Raw genomic sequence first — 21,084 nt, 5'->3', positions numbered from 1 at the left:
CTCACACTTCACTGTAATGTAAAGGCCCCGGTTATGCCCTGTACCTTCAACAGGCAATTCATCGTCAGAAAAGCTGATCCGATTGACCTCAAAGATTTTTCCAACCATTTTCTCAAGTTGGTTGATTGTAATCTCCCTAGGAACATATGCTTCATTTAATACCTTCAGTAAAACATCACGATGCTCCTTGGAGTGCAACAGCAAAAATAAAAAGGAAATTTAAGCAGGGGTTTTCTTCAACTGGTCTAATATTGAATAATTTGGCAATTTCATCTTTTTCAAAAATTCTTCAGCTTCTTCTTCGGTGATAGGCTTTTTGATAGATGACGGTTCACTCACCGTTGGCTTGGACTTTCTTAAGCTTTCAGGCACAAAGCATCTTCCTGACCTAGTCAAACCCCCTACCACATCTACATCTTCCACTACTTCTTTCCCGTGATAGATCATCACAGTACGCCTATAATTCTAGGGAACCCTTTTCATATTAACTATCGGAGATTGGGTCACCGGTTTGAGGAGAATAGGCGCTGCCAGTGCTCCTTTCACCGTTAAGATGGGCTGACTCAGAGCTCCCACCACTATCAACTTAGGTTTATCCTGACTTAAATCAACATACCTTTTGGCGCCTTGTACTGTGATCAGGGGTTTCTTTGTACTTTTTTGGGCTTTATCTTCTCTCATTCCTTCCCAGTTCAATGACAATGCTTTCAAAGACTCCGCTACATTCATCGATTTCTCCTCAATGGTCTGTATCTTGACAATAGGCTTATAACCCCTCGAAGACTCTTTCCCATCATATATCAATTCTAATATATTGGCTTCAGCATGGGTTGGCAGTGGATTCTGGTTAATGTTTGGACCCTCCGAAGCCTGGAACAGCATCTGATTTATGTCAATTAAATCTTGGACAGCTCTCTTCAAATGCCACATTTCTCGATATCATGGCCTGGCATGTCAGAACAGTACGCACACCTTAAAGAATAATCAAAATTCCTCGGTGGTGGATTTGAAAGCCTTCCTTGAATTGGTCTTAAAACCTTCAACTTTCTCAACTTATCAAAAAAGCTAGCATATGACTCCCCAAGAGGTGTGAATTGATTTTTGATCGCCTTCTCCTTCTTATACTCGGGCCTAGGCTAAAAACTGGGTCTGGAGGGGTTTTGGTAATTTGGTGGAGCGAATGGGCGATTTTGTGGAGCTTGCACGCGCCACTGTGGGTAAGAGGGGTTTGGGCATATGGTTGCACGTTATATACTGGGTACGGGGGTGGTGGAATGGAATATAAAGGGTTTTGTGGAGGGTAGTAATGGTGGGGAGAAATATTTGGAGCTTGAGCGTAGACTTGGGCTTGGGATTGGGGATAGGGGCGAGGTGGTCTTTTGGGATAGGAATGGGTTCCAGCTACAACAGTCGCCACATCCTCTTTCTTCTTTTACCTCCAAATGCGCCAGATCCACCTTGAATCGCTTGTGTGGTGGCTTTTAATGCAGCAAAATTCACTATTCAGCCGGTCTTAATTTCGCCCTCTATCATCTCTCCCATTTTGAGGACTTTCATAAAAGATCTTCCCATTGCCGGAAGTAAATATTGAAAATAGGTCTCATCCTATGCCTGAATGAAAACTTCTACAACTTACTTTCTTTCATTGAAGACTTTACCCTGGCAGCCTGTTCACGCCACCTTATCGCGTATTCCCTAAAACCTTCAGTGCTCTTTTTCTTCATGTTGACCAAGGATTTTTCGTCCAGAATCAGGTCGATGTTATACTGAAAATATTGAACAAATTCAGAAGCTAAGTCATCCCAGCTGTTCCATTTATCGATATCTCGATCGATAAACCATTCTGAGGCCAGATCAGAAAGACTCTCGCCAAAGAAGGCCATGAGCAGCTCCTCCCTTCCTCCTGCAGCACTCAACTGGTTGCCATAATGTCTCATGTGTGCCATGGGATCACCGTGTCTTGCATACTTCTCGAACTTAGGCATCTTAAAACCGAGTGGAAGGTTGATGTCTGGGAACATGCAAAGATCTTTATAGGAAACACTCCTATAATCTCCGATTCCTTGCAAATTCCTCATAGCCTGTTCTAAACTTTTCAATTTCTGGGCTATGATATCCTGTTCCTCTGTTGCGACAGGTTTCTCCGTATCAAATGGAAATGTATGCGGCTGAGTGTACCATACGGTTCATTCATTTTCAAAGTAGGCTCCGGGGCATAATACTGACTATCTGAAACCTTCAGTACTGGCTCACTGGCAGACCTAAGAAGCCTCATTATGGGACGCACAGCATATATGGGAGTTTCATGTGGTGGCGGAGCCACGAATACCGATGTGATCGATGGCGCTGGCTGAGCAGCTGGTCTTGATTAGGGAGCTACCAAGGGCACACCAGAGCTGCCAGGATAATAATGTCGCGGAGTGAATCCTGGCGCGTGCTCAGGTGACTCAGTAGGAGCAGAGAATTGCGACTTAGAGAGCGGTGGGCAATTAGAGATATTCCCAAGACCTTCAGGGAGCGGAGGAGGAGACATTCTGCTAGCCCATGCCCGGTGTAAATCTATCAATTGTTGCATGAGCCTTACTACCTCATCATTGTGTTCAGAACTTTCTTCCCTGTGATCCTGATCCGGGTCAATGAGCGAATTTTCAATCTCCCTGCTAGCCATGGCGAGCTTTGCTTTGGATCTAGTGAAGTATGGGTGACTAGCCAGAGTGCTGCAAACCTACCACTGTTATCTGAAAGATCATGCTCATCAAAGACGACATCCGTTAGGATTAGGGCACACAACAAGCATGGGAATCGCATTGGTAAAATTGTCCTAAATTCATGTTCATTTCTACCAGCTTTTAAGGGTAGAGAGGTCATTTTAACATCATCCTGATTTTTGTCTACACTTTTTTTTATCTACACTTATTATTATTATTATTTTTGTATCCATCTCTGTTCTTTTCTTTTCTCTCGTTATCTACCTTTATTTTATCATTCTTTATGACTTTTGTTTTTCTTTAAAAGAGGAAAAATAATAAAAAATAACAAAACAAAATGATTAGATCGAACCCAAAAGTAGGTTGCCTACGTATCATGTTGTACATGAATCAGATCTTGCATAGTTCGCCCAGATTGGACAATTAACGATTAACTAATAAATTGACCCTAACTTAAGAAACACTACCAAAAACAAACGAAAAAAAACAAAAACTTTTGGATTTTCAGCTAGATACTTTAACTAAGACTGACACCACCAATTGTGAAGAAAAAAATCCTTTAGGTATTTTTGTTTTTGACAAATAAGTAGAAAAGGAAAACGAAACTCTTTTTTTTTTTTTTGAATTTACGGTACTTTGAGAAGACAAATGTAAAACATAAAAAAAATCTTTTTGAGTTTTTGGATCGTGAAGAACAAAAGCCATAAACAATTCTAAAATAAAATACGACATTCCTTTTGATTCATCCTTTTCGACTCACTTTTTTTCTATATTTTTTTCTTTTTTTTTTAAATCAGTCCGTCAAATGACCACGTTACCCTTAAAAATGCAATAGTTAGCACGTAGGGATGCTTTAGAGGTGAGTCTCCTACAAAGGACCATGTGGGTCCCGCTAGGTCTCCGTATGATGCACATAAGCATGACCTAAAGGCTGACCTACGTTGTGGTTCACTAACAAGGCTGTTCGGGGGGAGCGTATGGTCGATAGTGGCTGCTTTGCTTTCCACCTACTCCATAACACTGACGGCTCCCCCCTTAAAGTAAGGGTGACTCAACTAGAGGTTGTGTACAACATGTGTACAACGGACTTGTTGCAGAAAGAAGGTCGGGGGGTGGACTCATGATGACAGATATAAAGCGGTAACACATAGGATAAATACTATGACCAAAGAGCACGAAAATGCACAAAAGTGAAAATAACACCAACAATAATCACAAACAATGCTTATACACTCGTAATGCCAAACAAAGCTGATACAACTCAAAAATAAGCTCGAATTCTTATACTGTCCCCAGCAGAGTCGCCAGAGCTGTCACGCCCCTCTTTCGACTCCAAAATATAAAAATGTTTATAATTTAATGTTCGAAAGGGTTTTAATTATTAAAGTGACAAAAGATGAAAATTTGTTTCGAAAAAGGATTATTTTTAACAATTAAAATTCAGAGTCGCCACTTGGCATAAATCGGGTGTGCCAAGTCACCATTGAAAAATCCTTTTCAAAACCATTTGACTCTTTGAACTAGTTTGCGATCAGAGATTCCGGTTAAGAAATTTTGTTGACCGAGGGGAAGGTGTTAGGCACCCCTCGATCCCGTGGTTCAACCACGATCGCTTAGTAGAGTGTATCGACTATTTTTTGACACTAAGAAATGTATAATCCTCACAAAATTAGGCAAAATAATCAAACAATAAACAAAAACAAAACAATCCAAAATGTAAAGTCCAGTCCAATTATACAGTCCAAAAATAGAAAAATACGAAAATATAAATCCTATTCTAAACTAATCCTAGACTAAGCTCCAATGCTTTACCCGACGCCGCGGGCCTTCATCACGATCATTTTCCGCCAATATGATACATCAGGGCATTCCTCGATGAATAAATACAATGTGTCTCGGGGCATTCCCCGACCAAATGAATACATTTGAATTAAATAAGCTAACTAAATAAACGTTCAAAACACACAGTCAAATATTCAAAGCATTCGATCAACATATCACACCTAAATTTTGCCTACCCGAACCTATATTGCCTATCCATTTCAACATATCACAAATCTATCACATTCATGCTTATTTTGAATTAAACAAAAAGACAACAAACGAAAATTAACCTACATTCACCTTTTATCAATTTCTCGATTCCACCCCCGCTAGCTTCGTTTTTACCAATTACACCAAAATTACTCCAATTCATTTCATATATCACCACAATCACACCGTCAAACACATAATCATGACATCGACCAAATCCAACAATCATACTCACCACACACATAATCACAACATCATTATACCAAATAAAAATGAAATAAAGAATAAGGGTTATAGAGATGGACCTTTCGAATATTCTCGCTTAATTAAGAAGAGAATAAAGCCATTCCGGAACCACAAAGAATACCACAAAATCTCGACTATTATCTAACTCCAAACTCGGTATCAAAAATTAAAACCCAAAATCTGGTCATGAGGAACAAATCGAGATGAATGGGACCTCAAACCCCCAAAATAGCAACGCAACCCGATGAAAGCAAACAATATCCAAATTTCTCGAAAAGAAACAATATGAAAAGCAATGAACCAGAAATAGAAATTGCAATCGAATTCACCAAGTCAGTGCGCGAGATTAATCGCCAAATCGATTCAAAACAAGGATGAAAAATCGCTCCCCGTTCGATCAGTGACGCATAAAATCGACAAATAATAATAGATACCGGCTAATTTTTGACGTCGTCCGGCCAGATCAGCCAGATTTTACGCCGGTTTCACTGTTTCTCACTGAAAATCTCAAGCTCCCTCCACTTTTCTTCGATTCTACCCTCACTATGTACGTGTGTATATGTTTTTCGGTGAGAGGGTGTGTTTTTCATTGTGCTGAGAGTGTGTGTGCGATTTGTGCGTAAATCGTGAAGAAGATACACCCCACTTCCCGTGAATACTCTCTTCTCCCCCTTCGTTACTGTGTGTTGTGTGTATTTCCTGAGGTCAGTGACGGTGGAAGTGCATTTGTATATCGGCTGTGAGGGTGTTTTGGTGAAGAAGAAAGGAAGAAAAAAAATTTCTCTGTTGGTTATCGTCTATCTAAGACCCCCCCCCCCTCCTGTATGTTTCTATATGTGTATATTGTTCTCCCAAAAATATAAAATGTGAGGTGTAGTGTATATATTCTGTGAGGTGAGGGTGGGGTAGTGGTGAGGTGGGGGTGGGGTATGGTGTGATGTGGTTTATTTTGATTTGATGGGTTGTTAGGATAAGATGTAGGGGTTAGGATAGAATAGAATTTGTTAGGGAGTTTGTTATTTTTTTGTATTTTGTGAGGGTATAATAACATGGATGAAAGTACACGGTAGGATAAAAGAAAAAATGGATAAAAGTGAATAAAAATTGAACTTTATGAGGACAAAATCACGTGTCTACAAAAGTATAAAATAAAATTATGTATAATAAGACTCTCATAGCTTGAATCTTTTCCAAACGAGTTAATACATAAAAATGACCCTAAAATTGACACCAAATTATAACTTTGACCTTAAACTTTGACAGTGAACAAATATGACCTTTAACTATTCAAAACTGCACAAATATGACCTCCAATCCTACGTGACAAAACGCGTGTTCAACACGCAAAACTGAGCGCGTCCAGCTTAAAATCTAAGGGCATAATACATACATATGACCTTAAACTTTGATAGTGCACAAATATAACCTTTAACTATTCAAAACTGCACAAATATGACCTTTAAATGACTCTTCACTATTATTTTTTTATTATTTTCGGCTCAAAGATGAAAATGACATCTAATTTCTTTTGTCATTGCGGAAAAAGAGCAATATTGAAGATTTATTAATTAGGCGGGTCAGCCTCATACAAAAAATCGAGCGGGTGTGTATATATATTATAAAGCAGAGGATAAATTTAAGTTATATAATATATCTAAATATTATTAATTTAAATATTAAATTAAAGATGAAACTATACTAATAATAAAAAAAATTATATTTTTAATAAAACGTTATTAAATTAATGTTATCAAGGATAGTAGTAGTAGTATATTAAATTAACGTTATTAAATTAACATAATTAAACGATGTTATTAAATTAATGTTGTTAAATTAACGAGGGGCGGACCTACGTGGTTGTCATGGGGTTCACCCGACCCCCTCAGTAAAAAAATTACTTTGTATATATATAAGATAGAAAATGTATATTTATGTACGTATATTAATGTTGAACCACATGAAATAAGGCATTAGATAGTCTAGTGGTGTTATTTGCTCTTCTTGGGTGCTTCCTTCAGCCTACTTTGCGGGTTTGATCCCTGCTAGTGGCTGTTTTTTTTAAATTAAAAAAAAGTTAGGTGCTGCTGCTATAGAAATAAATAAAATAATAATAATAATAATTTTTTTAAATTAAAAAAAAATTAGGTGTTCCTACTATAGAAATAAATAAAAAAATTACTATAATAATAATAATAATAATAATAATAATAATAATAATAATAATAATAATAACGACGTCATTTTAACACAAAAAGCAAAACTTTGATAGTGCACAAATATGATCTTTAACTATTCAAAATTGCACAAATATGACCTCTCTCCAAGTCAATCCTTTTAACGACGTGGTACCATGTGATTGGATTACCTTTCCACGTAGGCGCGAATGAGGCTCACGCATGGAATTACAAAATCGAATGTCATATTTGTTCAGGTTTTGAATAGTTAAAGGTGCTATTTATGCATTATTAAAATTTAAGATCAAAATTATAATTTGATGTTAAGTTTAAAATTATTTTTATGTATTAACTCTTTCCAAACCTAGCTTGAAGATTTAATGCATCATATGAAACCTTTTTAAATTTTTTATAATATTCATAAGTGGCATTCACTACTCATCCACCGATACACCCATCTAAGCGGGCCACTCTATTCGAGATCAGAATTTAACAGAAGCCACCAACCTCAGCTTAAATTATGTATTTTAATTTAAAATCTATTTAATATATATAATTATTCTAGTCAGAATTAAAATAAGTAAGAAAATTTATGATGCAGAATTCATAAAATAAAGGTGAAATTCAATGGCACCCTTAAAATTTCAACTATTTTTTAGTTTGGAATCTCAAATAGACGTTCACTTTTGACAGATCAGACAGAATCAAATGTGTCACGTTGACATCTTTTACAGTTATTTTAGAATCTCAAATAGATGTTATTCACTTTTAACATTTATTAAATGTGTCACTTTGATAACTTTTGCAAAATTGATCTGATGCATGTATTGCACGTACGTAAAGGCGCTAAAAACTCTTTTTTGACTGATTGGACATTTAAGTTGACCCACAAACAATATATTAATTCATTTCTATTAATTTGTAGATTCTTCCTCATTTTTATTAATCTTAAGCTAATATAATGAAAAAAAAATGAAAATCGATGAAGAAAATTTAAAAAATAAAGCTAAATTCGTGAGAAAAAAAATTAAAAATAAGCAAAATCAACGAAGAAATATTAAAAATCCAACCAAAATTAATGAAGAAATTCAGAAAAATGAACCAAATCCATGAAGTAAATATGAAAAAAAAAAAAAAAACAGAACCCACACTAGGATGAAATGCCATGAAATTGCACACATAAAAAGATTTTTATTTTCTATCCTTTACTGATTGCGAATTTTGGTGGTGTCGGTGGATTTGGGTGTTTGGACATCAATTAATGGAGTTTTTCGATAATTTGACTCGTTTTTCGGCGAATTCGCCACCGAAACAGTGATAACCACGGGACTACTTATTTTTCTCTCGACTCTCTCCGATCAATCTTACTTTTTTTTTGTTTTCTCTCTCAAATCTCGCTCAAACTCTCTCCGTTCTCTCGATTTTACCCCATTTCTCTCTCTCACTTCCCCTCTATACTGTGTGTGTGAATCGATGTGAGTGGTGTGTGTTGTATTGTTTTGTAGAGGATAATGCTGTGTGTCTATATCACAAATAATTTCCTTCTCAACTCAAAATTTACATTAGAAAAGGTAATCTTGGTAGGGTGGAGTGGTGGATTGCGTGGTTGGGGAAGGGAGTACGTGGAGAAGATGATAGTGAGAGGTGGGGGTTATTTATTTATTAATTTTAAAAAAATTTATTATTTAAAAATTATTTTGAATAAAAATGATAGATGTTAACGTATTATTTGTTATTTTATATTTTATCAGTTCGTGTAGTACATGCACATTATATATTATTATTGATTGTGTAAAAATATCAAAATGATACATTCGTGCATTGTTGAAATGTCAAAAGTGAACAACATATGCTTCATATTTCAAAATATTTTTTCCGTCTCAAATTACTTGTCCTAAATTAAGATGATATATTAATTAAGAAAAACTAACATGTCTATAGTTTATCATATGATGTTTACAATTTAATTTGAAGAAAAAATAATTAGTGCAAAGAGAAAAACATGAATTATTTTTTATCTTGTCTTAATTAATGAAAAAAGACAAATAAAATAAAACATCAAATTAAAAAATTTAAAATAAATAATTTAAGACGAAGAAATAAAAAATTATTAAAATTTTAAGAGCCTGTCAATGAATTCGCCTAAATTAAAAACCTATTTTTAATTTGATGATTTGATCTACATCCCCATAGTCCCTACCTTTATCATCCACACAGGCACACCTCCTCACGCCCTTTAATATTTATTTACCGAGAAAAACATTTCAAGTAGAAAACATTTCCTTCATACCAAACAAACCGTAAGCATGGAAACTTCTGTATGTATTGTAGATGTCGACTTTAGAAACAAGAACAAGACAACTAAGTTCGAAGTTTTTTTCTTAGGTTATCTCATTAAGACACAACAGTTACAAGAAGTCGATCATAACAACCCCACAAAAATGTTAATTAATACCTCATCATCTTATACTTTCGTTTCATCATTTGAACAAGAGAGGGTTCGTTCGTTACAATGGATGGTTAGCGTCTCTTCGTCAATATATATTTTTTCAAAAGTTTAAACTAATATTGAAAGATTATTTAAATAAGTACTCTATGTGATATCAAATTGGCCTATTTTTTCAACTTCATACTTTAAATATGTGTAATTTGAAATCAGAAAATAGGTTTTAGAAACTCACTTATAAAAGCTTGACTATATTTTCATGTTCATATTTAACTTCAATTTTCCTAAAAATAAAATAAAATTTGATTCACTAAAACTTCTTCCATGCATGAAATTCTTGAAAGGGCTAGATTCACAAGAATTTATTGTATAAAGTCTTACCTTATATTTTTTCAAGAGGTTATTTTCTTGACTTAAAATGACTAAATCACTTGATAAAAATTTCATCATTTATTTCAGGGCATCCGTTCACAACTTCAACTTTCCTATATAATTATTCTCTTAACTTGAAGTCAACTATTATTTATTCTTAAATTGAACTCCCTCCCTTCCATTTTATATGTCATCATTTTCGTTTTCGTCCGTCCTAAAAAGAATATTACCTTTTTTTATTTGATAATTATTTAAAGACACAATTATACGTCATCCTTATTGATCCCACTTATAAGGACTCACTTGATTAAAAATAATAATAGTATATTATTTTAATAAAAAATAAGTTAATAAAAAATATCAACTATTTACTTATTTCTTTAATTTTGTATCCGATTAAATAACGACATATAAAATAAAGGGGGTAATTAATTCACATACGAACGCCTACTTTGGAGACACGACACTTGAAGAGCTAAAGAGGCACAAAGAGCCAGAAAATTGGTTGACCTCTATCAAGGGAAAGGTATACAAATGTGCTAAATTTTTTGTCCTTATCAATATTTGGACAAGTAGGGACATGTTACATGACGCGCACATTATTAATAGAGATGGACCAAATAGTAGTACTACTTATTTATTTCATCATTATTTGTTCACTTATTTATTAACATAAAAATAAGAACATAATAAATAATAAAATAATTTTATTTCCTTTATTTCACAATAAATGAATTATTGAACTTTGATACACAGATTAAAAAATATTAAAAACATGAATTTAACATAGTTTTTTATTTTTATCCTTGTTCAAAGTACAGAATCATATTTATTTTATACTTTTACAGTTGATGGGCCCCTTGATTGTCAAATCCTTAAGGGTAAATTTGAAAAAAAAAAATTAATGATTCACTTATTTTGAAACACCAAAAATACTCCAACAATTCATTTATTATGAAACGGAGGGAGTATCATATTATACTTTGAATATAATAAATTTATTAAGAAATTAATTACATAATAAATTACATTTAATGCTAAAAATATAATATATAAAAATGAATAAATTATTTATAATTTTATAAACTAAACAAATATTATTCAACAACTCAAAATAAAAAAAATGACAAATAAAGATGACCGACGAAAGTAGTATCAAATTCCTAACGCCGGATCAAATGTACTCCCTCCGTTTCGAATTAGTAGGCCCTTTCAACCATGACACACCCATTAAGAAATTCAATGATTAGGAGTACATTTTACCTTTCTACCCTTCATAACATTGTAAGACTCAATAATTAATGAAGCATAGAAAATTGTAGCATATGCATGCATGGATTGAAAATCAATATATCATTAATTTTTTTTTTTGGAGAAGTGGAAACTTATACACTCTATTCCATATTTATTCTATCTAAAAAAAATGCATCATTGACTATAGAACAAATGTTCAACAACTTATTTTGGTGCCCAACAGTAAATAATTGGCTAATCGTAACTCTCTTCTTAAAAGATTTACAGAACAAAGTTGAAAAAAATAAATATTGCAAGTCTACTCCTTCCAATACCTAATGGTTTAAAAGAACTTCTTTTGAAAGAATTCTTCCAAGTTGGGACCTTCGTTGATATCGTAACCACCGTGAAGTTTAATGATTCATGTACCATACACGAACATGCAATTAAAATGATGAATATAAAATCAAGTTTAAGACTTTGAGAATGAAAGTTATTGACAACTTTCTTATATAGGCAATTATTAACTCGTTACCATTTAAATACGAATAGCCAAATTATCAGGATCTACCATTGATAAGTCATTGAATATATTCTCCTTCAGAGGAGATTATAACAAAATACATTTATTTTTCTCTAATTAATTATCCAATGAAATTTAAAGTTAACCAGGCATGTCAAAAGTAGTAAATTACCTAAAAATTATGGCAAACATCAAGTAAATCACTTGCCTATTTATTCATTAAAACGTTTATTGAAGTACATGGAATTTGTATTCTAAGCATTTTTTGGCAAATGTATTTTATTACAAATTTTAAATTTTACTTCAAATTTTAAAAATATTAGAGGCAAAGTTTGAGCCAAAAAAATTAGTAAGAACTTAACTTTCCCACCAAAAAAATATTATAAAGGGTTATTCAATCTAATATTTGTTAAAATAAGCAAGTGTTTAAAAAAAAATGACTACAACACATAATCTCAACGTTTCATGGAAGCTAATGGATCTAAATATACCCGCCGAATTTGAAGATGATTTTTCCGTTACATATCATGTACCCGATCTTAATCTTGATTCAACCACTCCAATAGATGAGACATCTTCGGTAAGTAATTTTTTGTTAGATTTAAACAATGAGCCAAATGAGGAAGATACACCATTTGAGGAAGGACCACAATCAATACGTGAAGAATCGAGTATTATCAGTGTTGGTATGCATATAACTTTTTGCTTCTAAATTGTTGAGTTCTTTTTTTTTTTCTCATGCATTACATTGTTCACATTTTGAGAAAAAAAATTATTTAGAAATACTACTTTGCAAAATAAATTTTATATGCATGCTCTTAGAAATCCTACGTTGTTAGACTTAACTTTCTCTTATAAATGCATATTATTATTAACAAACATTTGTAAAGTTATTTTTTTGAAAAATAATAATTAAACAAGTAATTATATACATGATGGCAATACAGATAATGAAGTACCACAACCACCAAGGGTCAAAAGAGAGTTGAGCAATGATGATTGTAAGGCAATATATGAAGCACTACTAAAAGAAAGTGTAAGGAGCACAAAAAATAGTGGCAACACGTTTTTCAGTTTCAAAGCGAACAGTTCGACGTATTTAGAAGCAATCCAGTTTCGGTACACAAAATGATGTGTCACATAAAAAGAAAAAAAGTTGTGGTCGTAAGAAAACTCAGATTGATGCTAATGACTTTAAGGCGATTCCATTGAGTAATCGTACATCTCTTCGATCTCTAGCTTGTTCATTAATCATGAGTGCAACTACTTTGTTTAGGCGTTTGAAGGAGAAAAAAATAAGAAGGCATTCAAGTGCTATTAAATCACTTTTGTCAGAAGTAATAAAAGGGCCCGATTGCAATTTTGCTTATCAATGGTAGATCCTGAGAGCATACTGCATGATCCATTTTTTTTTGGATATGTATAACACTGTTCATATTGATGAAAAGTGGTGTTACATGACAAGAAAATGTGAGCGCTATTATTTATTACCAAAAGAAGAAGATCTAGTGCGTACTTGTAAGAGCAAAAATTATATTGAAAAAGTCATTTTTTTAGCTGCTACAGCCCGACCAAGGTTTGATTCTAGAGGAAATGAATTATTTTCTGGAAAAATTGGTATCTATCCATTTATCACACATCAAGCAGCAAAAAGAGATAGTGTCAATAGAGTTGCAGGCACACTAGAGACAAAATTAAAAACTTCAATAAACAAAGACGTTATGAGGTCATTTTTAATTGAAAAAGTCATTCCTGACATTAAGAAAATATGGACGAGAGAGGACTCTTGTTATCCGATATTTATTCATCAAGATAATGCCAAGCTACACATCCGTTATAAAGATGAAGAATTTCAGCAAGTCGCACAACAAGATGGATTTGATATTCGTTTAATATATCAACCTCCTAATTCTCCTTATCTGAATGTGTTGGATCTTGAAATTTTTAATGCTATTCAATCATTACAACATCGGGAGGCGCCAAAAACTATGGATGAGCTTGTTAATGCCGTTATTAAGGCATATGAATTGTTTCCAACTGAGAAGATCAATCGAATTTTTCTAATGCTACAATCTTGCATGGTAGAAATTATGCGAGTGAAAGGTTCTAATAAGTACAATATTCTGCATATAAAAAAGGCAATGTTAGAGAAAGAAGGTCAACTTCCTATTCAACTAAAATGTGATCCATAACTAATAGATGATGTTCTCAATTATTTAGGATGAAGCTAGTTTTATGTTTTCTTTTTTTTTCTTTTGAAATTACCTATCTTGAAGCATTTGAATATTATATTACTCCTTAAAATGAAATCTTTCTCTTATTAACAACTAACAATTAATAGTCGAGTTGTGTTAATCTTATATTCTATTGTTACGTTTATATCAACAAATAATTGTAATCTAAAAACATCATAATATTTTTAAAATAACAAAAACATGTCATTAAGATTGTAACTTTGAATAAGTTCACATAGAGAACTTGCTAAAATAAATAAATTATACTCTAAGATCAATAAAATCTAGGAAGTAATATTTTCAACCATTTTGCATACGTTTTTTCTAATTCTTCGTCTTCAAATCCTTCCTCTCTTTCAACCAGAAATTTGTTTAAGTTGAACCCACAATCTTTGACGTTCAAATCAAAATTCTCAATCTTTTTTATTGAATCATCAACTATAATCTTCGTCGAATCTTCAACTTTCGTAAATGATTCCTTAACAATAGATGTGTTTTGCATATGAATCTTCATAGTTTTTGAAATATTATATGGAGCAAGTGAAAAGTAAGAAGAAATAGTATTTATATCTTATAGGAATAGTAAGAAGAAATAGTATTTGTATCTTTGAAATATTATATGGAGTAGTATCTTATAGGAATAGTAATGGATGACTATTGAAAAGTGGTGTCATGTCATCTTATAGGAATAATACTAGTAGTACACCTTGAAGGGAAAAAAGTCAAGTCATAAAGTTTGTATTGATAATATAAAAATGTTATTTTTAAAAATTTTGAAAAGTGTAGATTATTTAATACCTATTAAGGGTAGAATGGCAAGAATTAGTGTAAAATAGTCTTGATTTGATAAGTTGGACAAGTAAATTGAAATAAAATTTTTTAGAAAGAGGGACAACTAATTCAAAACGGAGGGAGTAATATTGACGCAAAACTGAGTCAACAAATGGTGACAGCCACTTGGTTTTCTCAAGAAACGAGTCTTAAGACTTTTTTGGGTAGTTTGGTACTGTGTTAGAAAAATATAAAATAAGAACAAGTAGAACAGAGAGAAAAGAGAGAGTGATTATTATTTCTCTTGAGATGTCTCTTGATGGGGTATATTACAATGAAGGAAACTCCCTTTATTTATAGGGAAAAACTAACCTTGGGATTTCTAACTTTTTCATAAATAGACATTCACTATATATGGTAAACTAGACATTCACTATATATAGTAATATATTTATAACACTCTCCGTTGAATTTCTAATTAATAGATAATGTGCCTCGTTAAAACTTTACTAGAAAAAATTTAGTGAAATAAAATCTAGTGAAGAAAAAAGAGTACACAGCTCTAACAATAAGCATATAGGTTGTCTCATTAAAAAACTTATAAGAAAAATTCAGTGGGACAAAACCTCGTAAGGAAAAAAGAGTACAACACATATTAACTCCCCCTAATAAGAACATCCTTAAACCTTTGCATCCCGATCTTGTACACTATCTTCTTGAAAGTTGAAGTTGGAAGAGACTTAGTGAATAAATCATCCGTATTTTCGCTCAAATGAATCTATTGCATGTTAATATCAACATTCTTTTGTAGCTCATGTGTATAGAAAAGTTTTGACAAAATATGCTTCATTCTATCTCTATTTATGAATTCTCCCTTAAGTTGTGTTATGCATGTTGCATTATCTTCATATAATTTGTGGGTGCTTTGTGACATTTCAAACCATATTTTTCTTAAATTAGATGTATCATGGACTTCAATCACACACTCTCGACTTACTTTATGAATAACTATTATCTCAGCATGGTTTGTGAGGTGGCTAGATAGACTGCTTGGTATATCTCCAAGATATGGAAGTTCCCCCACATATGAACACATAGCCTATTTGAGATTGAGTTTTATGTAGGTCAGATAAGTACCCAGCATCATCATGACCAGCAATATCGAAACTGCAATAAAATAAGTCCATATCGATAGTCTCTTTAGGTACCGTAATATGTGTTTGATCTCATTTTGATGTCTCCTAGTAGGAGCAGAACTATATCTTGCTAACAAATTAACTAAAAAGCTATATCAAGCCTTGTAGTATTTGCAAGATACATGAGTGCACAAATTACACTAAGATATAGTACTTCACAACCAATCCAATTCAGTATATTGCTCATTTCAGCAACTATTGCTTTTGAAAACTCTCCAAGAGTTTCAATGATTTTCAAGTTATAAATCTATGCAATATAAGAATTATAAATAAGTTTTCCAAAAACTTTTATGTGTTTCAAACATTTTGAATCCTTAAGCAAGTTTTCATGTAAATTTTTTCAAGTGACAATATTTAGTATTTCATGTGTGACATCTATAAGTGTCTGAACTACAAATCAAATATGTTTTACACTTACCAAGATGCATCCTTTTATGTCACTTGATAAATATTTCTAGGCTAGCATGCTTAAATAAACGTAAAATTTAGATCCTCATAATCTTTCACAATATTGCGCTAATATTATATCAAAGATATTTATGATATATAAATCGTATCGGTTCACAGTATGACATATCATTTTGAGATCTCATCACTTCATTATTTTCAAGCACCTGAACCTCTCATATGGTTTCATAAAGTGTTATGTTGTAGGCTCTTCAAGAGCACATTGCCTTCTTATTATGATTATTTGCGCATTACTGTTTTCAAAGATTATTTCATTTGAAACCGATTGGTCTACCACGTTTTATACATGCATAGAATTTGTCCTTTAAGGACATAAAATAGGAGCACTTGCAGCTTAAATATGAGATACTTTTGGCATTTGACTTAAATTATTTTTTGAATGAAGATCTGGTGATAATTCCTAACATATTTCTTAGATGCTTATAATCTCCCCCTTATGCTAGAAAAAATTAACATAAATCCTCCATCTTCTTTGAGGAATCCATCTTCGTGTATCATGGTATATTCATTAATCGTATAACGAACGTCAAAACTATTAGATAAACAATGTGTGGTTCCTGACTCGATACCAACTTTGAGGGGGAATTAATCATAATTAATTGATTTGATGTATACAAGTACTTTTGTATATAATATCTCATATTTCAAACCAACATATGAAGTTTTATTCTCATTAACAATAGTTTAGTTATTTATCGAAGGCATTCAATGCTAAATCAAGATTATCAAGATGATTGTCTTGATTATATAATCTGAAAATTATGTTCTTGACTCAATTTTATTGAGCGGTAACTTTATGAATGTCAAATTGTAGGTTGACAATAAACGTACTAGTGATCATCTTCTATCGATCCATCTTAATAGATCACATGATTGGTAAACGAACCCATATTCACCTTTTATACTTTTCAGATTTAAGGGATTCAATCCCAACATTAGTTGATCCAATTAACTTATCATGAGAACACACAACATTAAAAGTTTATGAAAAATTTTCTAATTCTTCAAAATTTGTTTAATACTTAATATGTATATCTTTGAAATGTCATAATCATTCATGCCAACTTATGAACTTATTTGTACTAGTAAACTCTAAGTTTACCATAACATGCACCTGTACTTTAGCAAACTTCTTGTTTATTGTGACATGAATTTTGTATCAATAAATAATAAATTCTTAGTTTATTATGGCATGTGATTCATCATGCTTGTAACTTTGAGATATTCAATCTGTCAATTATTCTACCTCTTCTAGAGGTGGATTGTGATATCTTTACAACCAAGAATGTTTGAATTTATAAGCTTTACTAAATACAGTCACATTCACCCTTAGGGTATATATTTGCATTTATAACAATAGAAATTCTTATTCACTAGGAATAGAATATAATTGCGCCTTAAGCAAATCAAATTATGATAGCTTATAGCCTCTTTAAAATATTGCACTTCTGGAGCAAATTGAGGCATACATATACTGTTGAGATCTTTTCTCCAATATATCTTTCAAAGTATACCACGCTTCAAAGCAATCATTGCTTTAGGGGTTATTACTATTGTTATCCTTTTTCCACGTTCATGTGTATTCATTCAACCACTTGTCTTCCTTCAGATATGTTATGCATTTCTACCACTTTCCTTTCAAGAATGAACCATGTTGTCAAATTTTAGATTCATCATATATTGCTACCATATTCACTTATGAAATAGAGCATATTTAATGGGGCAGATTTCTCGACTTTTCACCAAATATTCATTATTTTGCCTTAGCCAACATAATATCACCAATATGGTGCATTGAAATTCAAACTCAATTTCTTATCCATATAAAGATATCTTAGGCTATAACGCGATGAGACTTAAACCAAACATCTTATCATCATGATGCATTGGAATTTTTAACCCAATATCTTACCCTCTTAATAAGATAAGACTTAAATTCATCATCATATTTTTTAACAATTATCTACTTCCCATATATAGTGAATGTCTACTTTACCATATATAATGAATGTCTATTTATGGAAAAGTTAGAAACCCAGATTAGTTTTCCCCTATAAATAAAGGGATTCCTTCATTGTAATTTACCTCATCAAGAAACTTCTCAAAAGAAATAATAATTACTCACTCTTCTCTCTCTATTATTCTTATTCTCTATTTTATATTTCATAACACGTTATCAGCACGAGACTCTGCCAAACAAGGTGAGATTGTAAATCTAAAGGTAATTTCAAGGTTAGTAATTTCTTATGTTATTTGTCTTTTGCTACTAATGATATAATTATTGTTAGATTTGTGATAATGCTTTGAATTTGTTCATCAAGAACAATGTTGTTAAAGGATATGATGATGAATTTAAATTTCATCTCATTAAGAGGGTAACACATTGGGTTAAAAATTCCAATGCACTATGATGATAAGATGTTGGGTTTAAGTCTTATCGAGTTACAACCTAAGACGTCTTTTTATATAGATAAGATATTGAGTTTGAATCTCAATACACTATATTGATGATATTATAATAACTATGGCAAAATAAAGGGTGTTTGTGAAAAGTCATGAGACATGTCCCATTGAATATGCTCCATTCTCAAAAGTAAATGCGGTAGTAGTACATAATATGTCTGAAAAAAGACTAATGATTGAATGTACAAATATAAGAGTGAAGGGACAGTATGATAATAATCATCAAAAGTGATAATATTTTCACACGCTTATTATGACTATAAGATATGTTAGAGAAAAATTCTCTACATTATATGTATGCCTTGATTTACTCCTAAAGTAGCAAATCATGAAAGAGGTTATAAGCTATAAAAAATTGATAGGCTTAAGGCGCAATTATATTTCATTCCCGAGGAATGAAAATTTTGATTGTTATAAGTATAGATCCATTCCCAGGGGTTAATTTGATAATATCTAGAAAAGCTTATCAATACAAATGTGCACTTGGTTTTTTTTGAAATCTACTTCTAAAGTAGTAAATCTAAAATTCTTCATGTAATAGTAAATCTAAAATTTACTAAAGAAAAAAGTACATGTCCTGGAAAACTTGGAGTTTACTAGTATAAGAGTTCATAAATTGACATGAACAATTGCGACATCCCAAAGATGTGCATAGTGAGTATTAAAAATATATTGAAGAACTAAAAGATTCTTCAAGAATTTTTTATATTGCGTGTTCTCATCATAAGTTGGTTGGACCAACTTATGTTGGGATTGGATCCCTTAAAATCTGAAAATCATAATAGGCGAATATGAGTCGGTTCACCTATCATGTGATATGTTAAAAAGATGCATCAATAAGATGATCACATGTACATTTATTGTCAACCTACAGTTTGAAAATTATTTAAACTCTTGGAGGATTTTCAAAATCAATAGATTATTTGCTGGAATGAGAAATATACTGAATTGGATCCGTTATATATCTTAGTGAAATTGGTGTACTAATGTATCTTGTAACTACTAAAAGACCCAAATATAGCCTTTTGATCAATTTGTTAGCAAGGTATAGTTTTGCTCCTACTAGGATACATCGAAATGAGATCAAACATATGAGCTTATTTTATTCTAAATATTGTAGTCCTGATCTTGTTGGTTATGCTAATGCTGGTCCTTATCTGACCTATATATAGCTCAATCTCAAATAAGCTATGTGTTTATATGTGGGGGTATTTTCATATCTTGGAGATATATAAAGCAGTCTATTGTAGCCACTTCATCGAACCATGCTGAGATAATAGCTATTCATGAAGCAAGCTGAGAGTGTGTGCGGTTGAGTTCCATGATACATCTCATTTGCAAAAAATGTGGTTTGAAATATGATAAAGTATCCTTGATTTTCTTATGAGTATAAGGCAGCATGCACAACACAACTAAAAGGAGGGCTCAAGGAGATAGAACGAAGCAAATTTTGCCAAAGCTTTTCTATATACATGAGCTACAAAAGAATGGTGATATTAACGTGCAGCATATTCGTTCAAGTGACAATGTGGCCAATTTATTCACCAAGTCTCCTCTAATTGCAACTTATAAGAAGATTGTGCACAAGATCGGGATGCAAAAGTTCAAGGATGTTCTTATTAGGGGGAGTTCATACGCGCTGTGCTCTTTTTCCCTTATGAGGTTTTATTCCACTAGGTTTTCCTTGTAAGTTTTTTAATGAGACAACCTAGTTGTATATTGTTAGAGCTGTGTACTCTTTTTTCTTCACTAGACTTTTCCCACTGGATTTTTTCTAGTAAGGCTTTAACGAGGCACATTATCTATCAATTAGACATTTAAAGAGGAGTGTTATAAATATATTTTCATATATAGTGAATGTCTACTTTACCATATATAGTGCATGGTTATTTATGGAAAATTTAGAAACCCTAAAGTTAGGTTTCCCCTATTACTGGAGGAGCTTTCCTTTATTGTAATTCACCCATCCAGAAACCTCTCAAGAGAAATAATAATCACTCTATTTTCTCTCTCAATTCTTATTTTTCTCTATTTTATATTTCATAATACATTATCAGCATGAGACTCTACAAAACAAGGTGAGATTATAAATCTAAAGGTAATTTCAAGGTTAGTAATTTCTTATGCTATTTGTCTTTTGCTACTAATGATATAATTAATGTTAGATTTGAAGAAAAATAATTGATTTGGAACCACATATACTTTAAATCTTTTAA

General features: G+C 32.3%; 1 protein-coding gene across 1 annotated transcript; it reads left to right on the top strand.

Moving 5' to 3' along the window:
- The first annotated feature begins 12,172 nt into the window (after positions 1–12,172).
- On the top strand, positions 12,173–13,928 carry LOC124887749. The gene is made up of 4 exons (XM_047397668.1): positions 12,173–12,422; positions 12,684–12,855; positions 13,013–13,073; positions 13,185–13,928. The coding sequence occupies exons 1-4, from the start codon at positions 12,173–12,175 to the stop codon at positions 13,926–13,928; spliced, it is 1,227 nt and encodes a 408-aa protein (XP_047253624.1).
- The last annotated feature ends 7,156 nt before the right edge of the window (positions 13,929–21,084 follow it).

This window comes from Capsicum annuum, chromosome 10 (genome assembly GCF_002878395.1).
Source record: "Capsicum annuum cultivar UCD-10X-F1 chromosome 10, UCD10Xv1.1, whole genome shotgun sequence".
Taxonomy (NCBI): Eukaryota; Viridiplantae; Streptophyta; class Magnoliopsida; order Solanales; family Solanaceae; genus Capsicum; species Capsicum annuum.
This window is presented reverse-complemented; position numbering and strand designations above follow the sequence as displayed.

Coding starts and splice junctions, on each gene's coding strand:
- LOC124887749 (XM_047397668.1), top strand. CDS start 12,173: ATGACTACAACACATAATCTCAACGTTTCATGGAAGCTAATGGATCTA. Junction 12,423..12,683: donor ATCGAGTATTATCAGTGTTG/GTATGCATATAA, acceptor ATGGCAATACAG/ATAATGAAGTACCACAACCA. Junction 13,074..13,184: donor TTAAATCACTTTTGTCAGAA/GTAATAAAAGGG, acceptor ATTGATGAAAAG/TGGTGTTACATGACAAGAAA.